Source organism: Canis lupus, chromosome 11 (assembly GCF_011100685.1).
Source record: "Canis lupus familiaris isolate Mischka breed German Shepherd chromosome 11, alternate assembly UU_Cfam_GSD_1.0, whole genome shotgun sequence".
Lineage (NCBI taxonomy): Eukaryota > Metazoa > Chordata > Mammalia > Carnivora > Canidae > Canis > Canis lupus.
In genome coordinates, this window is record NC_049232.1 from 66,625,219 (window position 1) to 66,640,794 (window position 15,576).

The 15,576-nt window shown below is 45.4% G+C and overlaps 1 protein-coding gene and 1 long non-coding RNA gene across 2 annotated transcripts; one reads left to right on the forward strand and one right to left on the reverse strand.

Moving 5' to 3' along the window:
* Positions 1-7,502: 7,502 nt before the first annotated feature.
* Positions 7,503-8,911, reverse strand: LOC119873977. The gene is made up of 2 exons (XR_005367158.1): positions 8,523-8,911; positions 7,503-7,770 (listed from the first exon to the last, which is right to left on the reverse strand). It is a non-coding gene; the product is annotated as an uncharacterized LOC119873977 (long non-coding RNA).
* Positions 8,912-9,023: 112 nt separating this feature from the next.
* On the forward strand, positions 9,024-15,576 carry GNG10 (G protein subunit gamma 10). Its single transcript, NM_001205002.1, is given in 3 exon segments — positions 9,024-9,160; positions 13,719-13,850; positions 14,742-15,576. Coding segments are annotated over 2 exon segments (207 nt in total). The 5' UTR covers positions 9,024-9,079; the 3' UTR covers positions 13,845-13,850; positions 14,742-15,576.

The following is a 15,576-nucleotide window of genomic DNA, read 5'->3' on the forward strand; positions in this document are numbered from 1 at the left end:
TCAGGAGCTCAGCCCAAATATGTGATATATACAAAGAGGCTTGAGGAAAGTTTTGTCCTTGTGAGTCATTTAGTCTGTGAGTGAAGGCCTCAGTTGCCTCATTAGATAGAAAACTGGGGAAGGACTTTAACTAGATTATCAGTAGGACCCCTCTGCTGTTCTAAAATTCTGAAATAGTTATATTTTTCTTTTTTTTTCTTTTTTTTTTAATATTTTTTAAATATTTTATTTATTTATTTAGGATAGTCACAGAGAGAGAGAGAGAGGCAGAGACACAGGCAGAGGGAGAAGCAGGCTCGATGCACCGGGAGCCCGACATGGGATTCGATCCGGGGTCTCCAGGATCGCGCCCTGGGCCAAAGGCAGGCGCCAAACTGCTGCGCCACCCAGGGATCCCTAGTTATATTTTTCTAAGGCACTTGCCCATCTGTTAAAATTTCAAACTTTTGGTATTCTAGGTTTTTTTTTAATCTAGTAATATGGAATAATAAAAGGACTGGGGTATGTTAGCATTCATGAAGATTGGCTAATAAAAACAAAGTAAAAGTAAAGTTGGATATTATTTTGCATATCTGCTAGATTGTTGTATATTTTCCTGGCTGTATAGAAACCTCATTTCTGGAATCACCCCCAGCAGCCTGCTCACTTGGTAAATGTTTGGTCATTCTTTTAGAATCAGGGTCATTGCATGGGTCAAGATAAATGGACTCTCCTTAACTGAATGACTATGATTCTTCTCTTTCCTTCCCTCAACAAAATATGCTTCAAAATCCTAGAATGAAGGAAGAGCAATTAGTTGTTACAAGTGTAATCTTTATTGTCTCCATACTCTGCCCATCCCCCACCAAAAAACCCAAAAGTTTCTCAATTTTAGAACCATCTGGAGAAGAATCTTGGCCAGAGGATCCGACAACCTCACTAGTTAGACATTTTTTCTTGTGCTTTTTTTTTAAAGGCTATCCTATCACCATTTCCTTTTGCTTGACATCTAAATGGTTTATGGTTTATGGTGCATAGCTGTTCATTGCTATCATCACTCCATATAATTATGTGCTAAAATTACTCTTAGGATCATATTCATGTCAAATGTCTTCAGAACAGATTCCACTACTAACCCTTTCCTCAGTCTTATTTCTTTACAAATTCTCCAAGTTCTACAAATCAGGTTGGTGTTTCATAGCATGTCTATTAGGTAGGAACCATGCGGATAATCTTTAAAACTACAATTAGTAGACAGGATTTAAATGTTAGGTGAAAAAATAGTTGAGATTAGAGAATTAAATATTTTAGTACTATTGAATTTGTTTAGAAAATCCTAGTTCGTTTTCTTTGAGGGTTTGTTTGTTTGTTTGTTTTTGTGTACTTTGACCAGGGCAATAAACTTTGACGCCAAACCTTGGAGATACTTTGAGTGAAGGCCATTGCTAAGCTAAGCTAACATTCAGCTAGTATTATGAATCAGTCTGCTGGCCCCAAACTGAAAGTTTTGTGGACAGTAAAGAGAAATGGCTTTTATTAGGCGTTATAAATATAAGTTACTTAAATATAAGTAGCTACTTTAAGACATTAAGTCAGACATGACCTCTGTTGAGTTCTAATTGTGCATTTGAGGGAGATAAATAGAACGGTAGGAAGATGGCGGAAGAGTAGGGGTCCTCGACTCCTCCGGTCCCACAAACTGACCCAGATAACTTTCAGAACATCATGGACACCTACGAATTTGACCTGAGATGTAAAGAGAGAACAGCTGGAATGTTACCGAGAGAGAAGCGTTCGCTTCTAACCAGGTAGGAAGGTGGAGAAAACAAGTGGGGGAGGGGAACTGCCACCAGCCGGGCGAAAGTGGAGCCAGGAAAGCCTCCCGGGCAGGAAAGCCGGGCCCTGGACAAGCGGGAACCTTAAAAATCCAAGCCGGAGTGTTCCCTGACGGGAAGCGCTTGGCAGGGAAATCGGGCAGAACCACAGGAGGGGCCGAGGAGCCTCAAGGTTCCCGCAGACACTGGGAGAGGAGCAGCGCCCCGGAGAAGGCTCGCGGCAAACCGCAGTCCCGCCTCCCGCCTCCCGCCTCGGTGAAGGGCGGGAGCGCCGCCGCCCTCGGGGCATCTGGGAGAAGCCAGCGCCCAGGGCCGGGCGACAGGTGCAGGCGGCCGCCCTCCGTTCCCTCCGTTCCCTCCGGGAGAGGGGGTCCCCGGGAGCGCAGGCCCAGCGGTGCAGGGCCCCCATCCGGGGACACTGAGACGGACAAAACTGGCTGTCCTCCGCTCCCCCTGCGGCGGGCACAGGCGGGGAGGCACACGGCGGGGAGCCCCGGGCTGTGCGGATCAGCGCACCCCAGCCCACCCCCAGGGGCATCCGGGCCTGCGGACTGGGAGACTACTCCCTCTCGGGAGCCCGACTCCAGAGCTGGAAATCTGACCATTTTTTTCCCCTCTTCTTTTCATCTTGGACCTGGCAGAGGTGGGGCCACTAGGGAGCAAAGGCCTCACCCGATCAACAGCTCGAGCTGAGCCCCGCACCTGGCAAGGGGCGCGGCATCTCCGCCCAGGTACAGACACCTGAGAATCAGTGCAGCAGGCCCCCCCCCACCCCAACTGCTGGAAGAACAGGGGAAAAGCAAGTTTACTGAACAAGCAGCACTGGAAAGCTCCAGGATTGAGGGAAAATATGTAGAGCTAGAGGCCTTTTTTTTTTTTTTTCATTTCTTTCTTTTTTTCATTATGACTTGTTTTTATATAAAAATTTCCAATGTTTTCTTTTTTCCCGCCTTAACTACACTTTTACCAACTCATTTTTAAACTTTTTCCTTTTTGACTTTCATATTTCTGCAATTACATGTCTTAGATATATTTTTCACTTCTGGATTTCCTTCAATGTACTCAATTTAACTTTGGTAGATACATGAAATATGGGTTTTTGTTTTTTGTCTCATCTTGTTTTACAACGGTGAAAGTACCTTCTAACACACGAAGGTTGGTTCATTCTGTGAGACTATATTCTCTCTTCCCTCCCATTCTGCCCCCCTTTTATCTTGTTTATGTTTTTTTGTGGTTGATGTTGGGTCTTTATATAAGTATTGCTGGTTTATATAAATCTGGGATTGAGCATCTTCTAACATACAGAACAAAATATACTCAGAACTGAGAGGATCCCCCTCTATCAGGGAGACTATATTCTCTCTCCACCACCACTTCCACACTACCAGGATCCCCCTCCTTTTTCTTTCTTCTTGTTTTTGGTTTTTTATTTTTACTATTTTGTTTTAAAATTTGTTTTTCACTTTAGTGGTCCTTTTGTTTTCTTTTGTTCTGTTCTTTTTCTTTTATTTTCTAGTCTCCGATCTCTTCAGAATCATCTATGGTGTATTTTACTTAGGTCGTGGTTGATATTTTTGACTCAGCTCACTCATACAGCCACTGTGCACGGACAAAATGACTAGAAGGAAGAATTCACCACAAAAGAAAGAACCGGAAGCAATACACTGCCAGAATTACTGAATGTGGATTTAAACACGATGTCAGAAATTCAACTCAGAAATACAATTATAAAGTTCCTAGTGGCTCTGGAAGAAAGTATAGAGGACTCTAGAGGCTCTGTTACTGCAGAATTGAGATCTAATCAGGCCAAAATTAAAAATACTTTAACTGAGATGCAATCCAAACTGGATGCTCTAACTGCTAGGGTTAATGAGGTGGAAGAGAGAGTGAGTGACATAGAAGACAAGTTGGTGGAAAGGAAGGAAGCTGAGGAAAAAAAGAAAAAAGCCCACAAGGAAATGTTTAGGGAAATAAATAATAGCTTGAGAAGGAAGAATATATGTCTAATTGGGATTCCAGAAGAGGCTGAGAGAGAGGACCACGAAGTATATTTGAACAAATCATAGCGGAAAACTTCCCTCATCTGGGGAAGGAAACAGGCATTCAGATCCAAGAGATACAGAGAGGACCCCCCACCCCCTAAAAAAAAGGCCAATGAGGGAGATAAATATTGGTACTGACACACACGAGTGTATGGATGAAACATGATTAATCTTATTTGAAAAACATGATACTCTTCACATTTAAGTATGGGTTAAGGCCAAATCTAGAACCTAATAATGAAATCAAATTTGCTAAACAATAAGCAATTCCAGAGTGCATCAGTTTGCACTCCCACCAGCAGTGTAAGAGAGTCCCTCTTTCTCTGTATCCTCACCAACATCTGTTGTTTCCAGAGTTGTTAATTTTAGCCATTCTGACAGGTGTCAGGTGGTATCTCATTGTGGTTTGGATCTGTATTATAAGTTCTTATTTTAACCATGAAAAAATGTAACAAATTTCTAAGATAATATATTGGTAATCTGTACCTTTTAGCTGAGGTAAGGAGGAAAGGATTCTTTGTCCATGGGCCTCACCTACTTTTAGAGCTCTAGAAATAACTACATCTGTGGGAACAGACTGTACTCAAGATGAGCAGTGACATCTCTTGGAAGCTAAAATGAAAGTTCTTTTCCCTACTCCTACTTTGTGAGGTACTCTGTAAGTCACTTTCCTCAGTAGCTATTAGTTTCCTCATCTCTAAAACTGGGATGGACTACATTATATAAAGGTCTCCTCACTCTGAAGTTCCATGATGCAAAAACTTGATGAGAAGACATTTTGGTAAAGTATAAAGCAAAACACAGATGGTCAGTGGCACCAGGCTTGCTTGTCCATGGATCACTGTGGAAGGCTCTATGCAGAACCTTGCTGTTTCTTTCCAAGCCAGATGACTCCTCTCCAAGAGTAGCACAATCAGTTATACAGAGGTGGGCAGAAGTGGTGGGTGTATACAGCATGAAAGAGGAGATGGGAGACACCTCCAAGCATTTTCTGCTACTTATGGCCGACACACAAGTACATTATGTGTCTCCTCAGAGCCCCAAAGTGGCCTCTTCTAATTAGAGATAATCTCCGTTTCAGCTACCATTGTGCTGAGCAGAGGTCTCCCATATCAACATCTTGCCACTTAACATCTCCAACAGCTTAGAGGCACATAGCATTATAGCTGAAGACCTGGTTTCTCCTAAGCCAAACTCATCTTTGTCCTTTACTCCTCCCTTCAAACCTAGGCCTGTTTCCTAACATCTGTTACAGGTACCAGTTCTAGCCAGGTCTCTGCTCAGATCCTTTTGTCCCACCCCCCACCCCCTTCCTTTACATTTTATTTATTTTAAGATTTTATTTATTTATTCATCAGAGACAGAGTGAGTGAGAGAGGCAGAGACACAGGCAGAAGGAGAAGCAGACTCCACGCAAGGAGCCCAACGTGGGACTCGATCCCGGGACTCTGGGATCATACCGTGAGCCCAAGGCAGACGTTCAACTGCTGAGCCACACAGGCATCCCTTCCTTTACATTTTATAACCACCATGGAGTATGCCTGACTTAGTCCTTTGGATTTGTTCTCCATCCCATTTTCACAGTCCAATCTAGGGCCTCATTCAGCCACCCTCTCCACCAAGAAGACAAAAAGCTATCACTGAAGTCATTTTGTTTCCTCACTTTCAGTTCGTTTCGTATCCTCATCCCAGATTAATATTCCTAAAATGTGTTACCATGTGGCTACGCCATTACTTGCCACAAACTTTTCCTTTTCTTTTGAGGTTTTCTGTAACTTTTTGAGTCTTAACAACTTTGTATCTTTATTGCTCACTAGAGCCTTCTCCATCCATCCATTCATCCATCCATCCACTCCTGTGTGCATGGCCTGCTCTCTCCTCGTTGGAATGCTTTCGCCCTTCCTCTGTGCCATGTGCAGGACTCATATTTTCAAAATCTCAGATCTGCCATTTTTGAGGAGCTTTCCACAGCCCTTCCAGTCTGTACCGTTGCTTGGAGTTCTCTGCCACGCCTTTTTGACATGTGACCATTCTATTCTGTCTTCTCAGCAATCTAGTAATGTTTCCAACATGTATTTTCATCCTTTGACTAGGATATGATTGAAGTTCTTTGTGGTGAGGGAACTTGTTACTAGTGAGGGCTTTAACATTTGCAAATCTGCTCTTGTCATAAGAAAAACTTTAACACACCAAAGACTGAACACATAGCTCACAAAATAAAAAGGAAATGTTCAGTGTCAAGATACTTAAAAGATCTGAGATGCGATATTTCATCTATTAGGTTGATAAAGAACCCAATCTAGAATGGTGAGGGTGCAGAGAAATAAGTAGTCTTTTGGTAGGACTAGCAATTGCTACCACCTTCTGGAGGATAAAGTAGGGAAAAGTTCAAGAAATTTTATCTTTTTAGTGCATCAATTCCACTTTTAGGAATGCATGCATGCACCCACCCACCCACCCCCGCCCCAAGCTCAGACATGCACAAAGCTGTATGTTAAGGTGATCCTCCTAGTGTTAAGTAAGAGGGCAGCAGGTAGATTATGATCCGGTTGTACAATGGAGTATCATGCAGTCATTAAAAGTAACAGATGTAGGGTATATCTTTTCTGACTGCTCCTGGCCCCCTTCTGGTTTCAGCACCCCGGTTTCCCTTTGGGGAACCACTCTTCCCCTACCCTCCTCAGTCCATGTAGTTTGCATGTCTTAGCTTGGTTCCTCAGAGATAAAGACTGTAAGATAGAGATTTTCATGCAGAAAGTTTACTGGGGAGTGTCAAAATCAACACCTGTGGGAGAGTCTAGGGAGTGTGGATTGTGCAGAAGGACCTGAACTGTGAAATAGCTGCCATAAAGGCCTCAGATGATCCCAGCAAAGAACTGTGGAGCTGGGACCATCTTTCAGTGTTGTTCCAACCTGAGGCAAAGGGTTTGGGGTTCAGGTCTTACATATCCCACATCAATCTGGATAGGTGCTGACACTGGGAGGGATGGCTATCAGCTAAGGGCAGTTCCCAGAGAGGGACTTAGTTGAGACATCAGTTGTGGCTACTCCCATCAGCCGGGGGAATGAGTGCCTCAGTCCCAAAAAGGGGAAGCTGGTGTTGCATCCCTTCTCCTGCTGTCCAGGCACACCTAACCTGGACATTCCAATTCTACATACTCTATATACCGCTTGCTTTCAAATAATGATGGGTTCAAGGTGGGCACAGGACTGAATAAGGTTGGTGAGATCCAGTATGGGAGTTTTTGTTGGGACAATGAGAAAGGAAAGAAATACTAGGCTGGGACAGTGAAAGCATGGAATGAACATTCTTTCATAGCACCTCTTAGAGTCTATTTACCACTGAAGAAAATGAGGTCAACCTAGAAAAAGCAGAGCCAAAAGAGAGCCCTGAAGCTATTATTTGGGCAATGAAATCCATTACTCTAAAGTTCCTGGGCTTTTCAGTTATATAAGCCAATATGTTACCTTTTTGCATTACTCAAAACGAGTTCTGACAAATACAGTTGACCCTTGAACAACATGGGGGTTAGGGACACTGACCTCATGCAGTAAAAAATCCACATACTGACTCCCTCAAAACTTAACTACTAATAGTCTACCGTTGGCTGGAAGCATTACCAATAACAGTTGACTGACACTTATCTTGTATGCTGTATGGAATATCTACTGTATTCTTCCAATAAAGCTAGAGAATAGAAAATATTAAGAATATCAAAAGGAAGGGGCTCCTCAGTAGCTCAGTCAGTTGAGCTACTGATTCTTGGTTTTGGCTCTCATCATGATCTCAGGGTGCTGGGATCCAGCCCGGAGTCCAGCCCGGAGATGCGGGGACTCCATGTTCCATAGGGAGTCTGCTTCTCTCCTTCGCCTTCTCCCTCTGCCCCTCCACTCTCTCTCTCAAATCAATCAATCTTAAAAAAAAAGAAAAGAAAATCATAAGAGAAAATATTTTCAGTACTGTACTGAAAAAAAAAAAAAAACAACCCACATAAGTGGACCCACACAGTTCAAACCTGTGTTGCTCAAGGATCTACTACCTACAATGGTGACCAATACTAAAGGCAATATTTATGATACATAAGTGAAAAAAATTAACACAAAACATACATTTTACATACAGTAATAATGATGCCAGCTTTGTAAAACGAATGCACCCAATTAAAACAAATAATGCAGGGGCGCCTGTGTGGCTCAGTCGGTTGAGGCTCAGATACTTGGTTTCCACTGAGGTCATGATCTCAGGGATCCGGGATCCAACCTCTGTCCCAGGGAAGAGAATCTCCCCTTTGCCCCTCACCCTGCTCTGCCTCTTTCTACAGTAAAATAAATACAATCTTTTTTTTTTTTTTAATAACTTTTATTTATTTATTCATGAAAGACACAGAAAGACGTAGAGACACAGGCTCCATGCGGGGAGCCCGATGCGGGGACTCGATCCCGGGACCCGGGGTCAGGACCTGAGCCAAATGCAGACAGACGCTCAACCGCTGGGCCACCCAGACGCCCCCAAATAAATCTTGAAAAAAAAAAAAAAAAAGAATGCAGCATCACAGAAACAATGTTTAGAGTTAAACGGTGAGGTGGGAGGGGGCGGGGGAGGCTGAATGGAAGTTTCTTCTCTTGCCTGCGCCTTGGGCCCTGCTTACCTTACCTGCCGACTCACCTGGCGACCCCAGGAAGCAGCAACAGGGGACTCACAGCCCCGCCACGGATTCCCGGGGCTCCTGCCGTCCGTCCTTCCTCTCCCCAGACCCTGGCGAGGCACCCGAGCCCTCAGGAGCTCACGGCGACGCCTTCGCCCCCGGCTCGGGCCACACGGCGTCACGGTTCGGATCCCTCAGGAGGGCGTCTCCGCCCGCCCGGCCCCGGAGCCCCGGAGCCCCGGAGCCCCGGAGCCCCGGCCCCGCAGGTGGCGCCCGCTCCTCCTCAAGCCCCGCGGCGCTGAGGAGACGCGCGGCCCGCGTCCAGGCGCAGGGGCGGGCATCTCCGCGCTCGGGGAGCAGACACTTCCGGGCCCGGCCACTCGGGGCCCCGCGCGGTGGCTCACCTGCGGCTCGGGTGGCGCGAGGGGCGGCCGCGGTGGGGGCGGGGCGGGATTGGGGGCGGGGCGGGCGCAGAGGCGGGCGCAGAGGCCTCCCCGCCCCCGGGGCGGCGCTCCGGCTCCCGGCCTCGCGGCTCCCGCACGTCGCTCCGCCGCCCTCGGAGCCCTGCGCCGCCGCCATGTCTTCCGGCGCCAGCGTGAACGCCCTGCAGCGCCTGGTGGAGCAGCTCAAGCTGGAGGCCGGCGTGGAGAGGATCAAGGTGAGGCGGCCGGCGGCGCCCGGTCCTCGGGGCGCGGTGAGACGTGGGAGGCGAGGCCGGCTGCCCCGCGCCGCCGCTGGGTCTCGGTGGGCGGCGCTCGCCGGCCGGCCTCGGCGGGGACGCGGGCCCGTGTGGAGGAGGCCGGGCCCGGCGGGGCGGGGGAGGGCGAGACCCCCGGAGCGCGGCCCGGGCCGAGCGCCCTGGGGGCGTGTCCGGGCCGGGGTGGGGGCGGGGCGGGGCGCACGCGCAGACCGGGGCCGCGGGGCCGCTGAGGATGCGCTGAGGATGCGCTGGGGGCGCGCGGCGGCGACGAGCACCCGCCTTGGCGAAGGGTCGGGGGCGCGAGCGGGACGGAGACGGGGCGCAGGGCGAGGAGGGAGCGCGGTGTGGGGGACGTGGGGGACGCGGGCCCCGCCGCCACACCCGGTGTCTGGCCGCGCGGCTGCAGGCTCAGGGAACAAGGCTGAGGGGGTCAGTGGGAGGGAAAAGTGTTGACGAAAGGACCAGAGTGTGGCCGCCGGGAGCAACCGAAAGATGGCTGAGGCGAGGAGAAGCGGGCGAAGGCGGGGGAGGAGCGGCTTTCGTTACGTGGGGCTTAGTCAGTGTCCGACGTGCAGTCGCTTGACTGAAAAGCGTGTTGTGTAGTGTGTTGAGCAGCTAGGGTAGCGTTCTGTGTAGACGGATGTTCGTGGTGTTCCAGGGCCTCCACGGCGCCTTCTCCCGCCGTTGGCGCCCGTCTAGGTGCTGAGACTACGGCGATGACGGTGGCGAAGGCCACCGGTAAGTAAAGTAACTTCACCCTCAGTGAGGATCGTAAGACAAGGGAGGGAGCGTCCGTGGGACGCAGAAGGGGTTCCAGTAAGGTATGTGGAAGTAGGAGCAGAATCTGGGCTGTGATAGGGTACGTAGGCTTTTTTATTTATTTTTATTTTTTAATTTAATTTTATTTTTATTTTTTTTTTAGAAAGCGAAAAGCCTTATTTCGAGGTTGAGGGAAAGGAACAAACTAGTTTTAGGTTGAGGGGGAACAAATAGAGGAGAATTGAAGGTAGAGGAGACACTGCATGGGGACGTGGGATTGGAGGGGCACCTTCTGAGATAGGAAGAAAGGAGAGCAGAAGGTGTGTGAAGATAGGTGTTTCGGGACGTATGGACTTAAGGACTTGTATGACGACAGTTTTCTTTGTGACAAAGAAGGCCAAGTTTTCTTTTTATTTATTTATTTTTTAAGATTTTATTTATTTATTCATGAGAGAGAGAGAGAGAGGGAGGCAGAGACAGGCAGAGGAAGAAGCAGGCTCCATGCAGGGAGCCAGATGCAGGACTCCATCCCTGGACTCCAGGATCACACCCTTAGCCAAAGCCAGATGCTCAACCACTGAGCCACCCGGGTGTCCCAGAAGGCCAGGTTTTCTTCTAGGGCAGAGGAAAGTCCCAAGAGTGAGGGTGGAGGACAGTGCTGTTGGGAATGGGAGAGGAGCCCCTAATCCATAGACACCTGTGACTCGGAAGACCCAGCTACTTTGAGATTGGAGACTGATTGTCCTACTTGTGGATTTTTTTTTTCTTCTCCAGTAGCATTTGGCCACCCAGAAATCTGAGTGTCCAAGGTGAATGGTGGTTGATCCAAGTAGTGGGTGAGCAGAGGAAATACAGGAGAAAGATGGAAGGAGGTTGCAAAGGGCAAGGCAATTGAGGGGTTAGCCAGAAGGGCTAAAACACTGGCTGGATAGAGATGGAACTGCACCAGCCTCCTGGTGATAAGACGCGGCAAAAGGGGAGGAGGTATTCTCCCAGAGGTCAAAGAACAGACATAGTGTGATAAGAAGCAGCGTTCAATGGGTGGGAGAGATTGTGATCAGAAAGTAGGAAGTTGAAGCGAAAAATTTCAGATGTGGAGCAGTTACAGGTGTTGGCTGTAACTGTTGCAATGGAGAAAGCTATCGGAGGAAAGAGGTCAGGGAACTGAAACTAGGGTTGTTGAAACTGTTTGGGATGATGTTGGCATCTGAGGGGGAAAGGAGAGCTGTGAGCCAGATGCCTGCCTACCCTGTGGAGTAGCTAGGCAAGATAGTTTCTACATTTAAGAATAAATTATGGGTGATGCGACAGACCCAGAGAATTCAAGTAAACTGCCCAAGGTCACACAGATAATACCTTGTTCTAACCGTAGTATGGTTTCAAGTGTTTGGTAGGCTTCTCTCAGGCAGCACCTTAGGGTGTCACGACTTTTCAGGGTCTAGTTTGCCTCATTTCGGGGCTCAGTGATGAATGGATGCTCTCAGCAGACTTGCTGACCAGTAAATACGCCAGGACACTGGTTTCCTAGCATTTAGTGAAGAGCATCCCTTCCCAGGGATTGTAGTGCTTGATATCCTTCCAAGGGCCCCTTCTCTGTTTTGGAGAAGTCTCTACGAAGTTGCTGGGTGAGCATGGACTCAAACCAAGGCAATGGCAAATGTTCTATGTGTTTGGGCTTGTACACTACTCCACCCCTGGCCCCCAAAGTCTTTTTCCTGTAAAAGTGCTAGAGAAATGCTGACCACTTTTATTCTTCTCTTATTTTCTCAGCATATCCATTCAGCTTTTTTTCTTAAGTTTTTTTTTTTTAAGATTTTATTTATTTATTCATGAGAGACACACACACACACACACACAGAGACAGAAAGAGAGAGACAGGCAGAGGGAGAAGCAGGCTCCATGCAAGGAGCCCGATGTGGGACTCGATCCTGGATCTCCAGGATCACACCCCAGGCTGCAGGCGGCGCTAAACCGCTGCGCCACCGGGGCTGCCCCAGCTTAACTTTTTGACCATGTTCTTTAGGGTAGGGTCTAGTTAGTCCCATTTTTCCAGGGGTCCTAGAAGATAGTCTCCTTCTATCCATCATGTGTGGAATTCATCTGTTCCTCTGATGGAGAAATAGTAAGCATTAGTATAGTTGGTTCTAAAATTCCTTGTGAATTACTGTTGAATATAACCAGTAATTCCAATTATAATTAATATGAAAATGTCAGAACTACTTTTGAGGGAAAAGAAAGCTTAACCATTAGCTTGATAATATTATGTTTTTATATTTATATAATAAATACTGTTCTTACATGAATGAATAAATGAATGAATGAAACCAAAATCCCTAAAGCATTCTAGAAACTAGGTGGTAAACATAACGAGTTCACTTTGCAGTTATTTAGAAGCTTGGAAAAGTAACACAAACTAGTAGTAATACTTGAACAGCAATTGGAACCATTTTTGTACAATAGGAGTGAGATTTTATACAAAACACCTTCTCAGTGCACATAAAATGGAATGTGAGGAAAGCCTCGATGTATATAAAAAGGCATCAAATGGAGGCTAAGAAGAAAGGTAGAATAATATTTATCAGCGCTGCCTACTAAACTTTTCCAGAACTTTGTGATTTAAAGCAGCATTTGCTAACTTGCAATTCTTAGGTCAACAATTTGAGCTGAGCTCACCTGTTTGATCAGTTCTCCTGATCTTTGCTGGGCTCTTCCATGCATCTGCAGTCAGATGGAGGGTGGGTTGGTAGCTGAATGATCTAGGATGGCTTCACTTACACGTCTGGAGGTTAGTAGGCAGGTAGTGGGAGCTGGATCACTGATTCTTCTCCACAAGACCTCCAGTAGGCTAGCCTGGGCTCATTGGGTGGTGGTCTTACAGTTCTAACCACAGCAAGAGAGGCAGCTGCAAAGGCTCTTGAGGCCTAGGCCTTAGAACTTGCCCATTATTTCTGCCACATTTTCCTGGTCAAAGCAAGTCACAAGGCCAACCCAGATTCAAGGGGTGGGTAAAGACTCTACTTCTTGGTGAGAGGAGCTGCAAAATATTGTGACTGTTTCTGCAGTCTGCCACAGATGTATTGCTGTTATGTCAGCACTATTCCAAGTGTTTTACATGCATGTAACTCATTTGATTGTCTCATCAACTCACCGAGTCAGGTACTATTGCAAAATACGTTTCACAGATGAGAAAACAAAAACTGAGAAATTAAGCTAACTTTACCCAAGATCATACAGGTAATGATGGAGCTGAACCTGAGTCTAGGCATCCTGGTTCCAGAAGCTGCACTCTTAACCAATAAGATATCCTGCCTTAAAAGCTTGGTAGAGAAAACTTGTCGCTTGTTTTGGGCAGATTGGTAAGGCTCCAGCCTCGTAAACATTAAAACAGTTTGTTCACATGGCAAACCTGACTGTATCAATGCACACTTTTTAAGTGAAAATGTGTAAAGGAAGCACTAGAATGTGCTATTTCTTTAGCAATTCAGTCTCAAGACTAGGATTCTAAATGGATCAAAGATACAGCTTTATTTTTCCTTTATTTAAGAAGCAACTAAATAAAAATATACCCTGAATCATGGAAATTGTAACATTTTCTCTTTGACTTCAGTTATTAGAACTTTCAGCAAAAAAGAGACTTTTGGCAATCACAAGATGTGGGACCTTTATCAGGCTGTAGCATCATTTTTCAGAGTATCAGATGGCTGCTGGGTGGCTCTGGCTGTGCGCAGCAGGTCAAGCTGTTGTCCCTTTGTTTCAGGTCTCGCAGGCAGCTGCAGAGCTTCAACAGTACTGCATGCAGAATGCCTGCAAGGATGCCCTGCTGGTAGGTGTTCCAGCTGGAAGCAACCCCTTCCGGGAGCCCAGATCCTGTGCTTTATTCTAAAGGCGGGTGAGTAATGATACACCATGCTAAACTGGGGCCATGCCATTATCACAGGTCTTCCCAAGGGGTTGGGCAACTGGGTTTTGAATATCTACTATTGTTCGGGAAATTAAGAAACAGCAAAATGTATCTGAAGAAACAGCAGAACGCATGCCTGTGGAATCCTCTTGGGCACTAACTCATAAGATGTTAATATCCTTATGTACTTGAGCTCTTTAAATGAGTTGGCTAATAGTTATTTCATGACCTTAATCCCACCGTCTTCTGTCCTAACACCATCCCAGAGTTGTGATCTGCTGCTTGGCGCTATCAGCACGCTTGCTGCTCTTGGGGCTACGGACTCTCCAGAGGACAGTTGTTCCTACCACCAGCTGTGATTTCTTTTCTTGGAGGCTTTCAGACTATATCTGTTTTAATAGATGAAGAAATGTAGCTATTAGGGGATAACGTGGATAATTAAAAGAGGTTTAAAAATTGATTACTGAAATGAAAACACCTTTTTAGCGGTATATTAAAAATTTCATGAGTCCTAATGTGTTTGATCCACATTCTCACTTTTTTCCTTTTCTGGGAAGAAATCAGGGCATAGATTACTGGAATCTTTTTCATAGATTTGCAAAAGAAAATTATTCATATTAGAAGGAAGTAATCATGCTGTCAGGTATTGTACCTTTTAATGGAAAATGTCTACATCTATGGTATTAAAATAATAGTCTTATGCTGGCATAGCATTTTCCTTTTTATGAAGCAGTTTAATGGGTACTCATTCAGTGATGTAGCTTGGATGTTTTTTATATTGTTACTTTCTACTTTGAGAACACTAAAGTGACCTGAAATGATGACTAATTTTATGTATAAATCTTACTAATGTGAAAATCTACCTAATTCTCTTTGCAGTAAGGAAGGAGCTCACTGAGGAATGCTTTCAGGCGCAAAGTGATGAATAACTAACTGCCTCCAAGTCTCAAGAAAACACTTTTCTCCAGCCAAACAACTTTTACATATTTCAGACCTTTCCTTACCTATTTCAGATCCTTCAGATCCTTTTCTTTCCCAGAATTTCAGCCAAAATTCTATAGAAATTGGTGAGTTTCTACTCAGATAAGGAAACGGAGTGAGGGGAAGACTTTAGATAATAATGGCCAGACTTTTGGTAAAATGCTTTTATATTTAAGACAAAAATGTTACCACCAAATACACCTCTTTCATAAGTGAATTACTGGTGTTTCTATACCTGGAATATTATGTTTGTTTTATTTACTGGATGTTTACATTTTGGGAAGGCAAACATTTTTGTTTGTTAAAAAATTATTTGTAATTTGTTGTTCCTAAGATTTTTATACCATAACAAAACTTGTTCTTTTCTCATGAATTTGCAGTTTCTAAATAAGACAAGCAAGTATAAAACTGGGGGAGAACAGACTTTATTAATTAAATTATGTCTTGATTTTTCTAAACGAGAGGACTATTTGTAACACTAAATATGGGAGCTATTTCTTAACAAACTTGTTTGGAAAGATTCATGTTATGTTGTGTATTAGATTGCTCCATCTTGTGTATGAAGCAGATTTGGTCTTTGTCTTAAGTTCCTCTACTTTATAGTTGTGGATGTACTTTGTTAAAAAAAACCAACAACACACACACAGAAACCTACATTTCATGTCTTTAAAAAATGTTTAAATGTTATCTTCGGAACATTGCAAATGATTAAAAACAAAATAATGTGAAAATA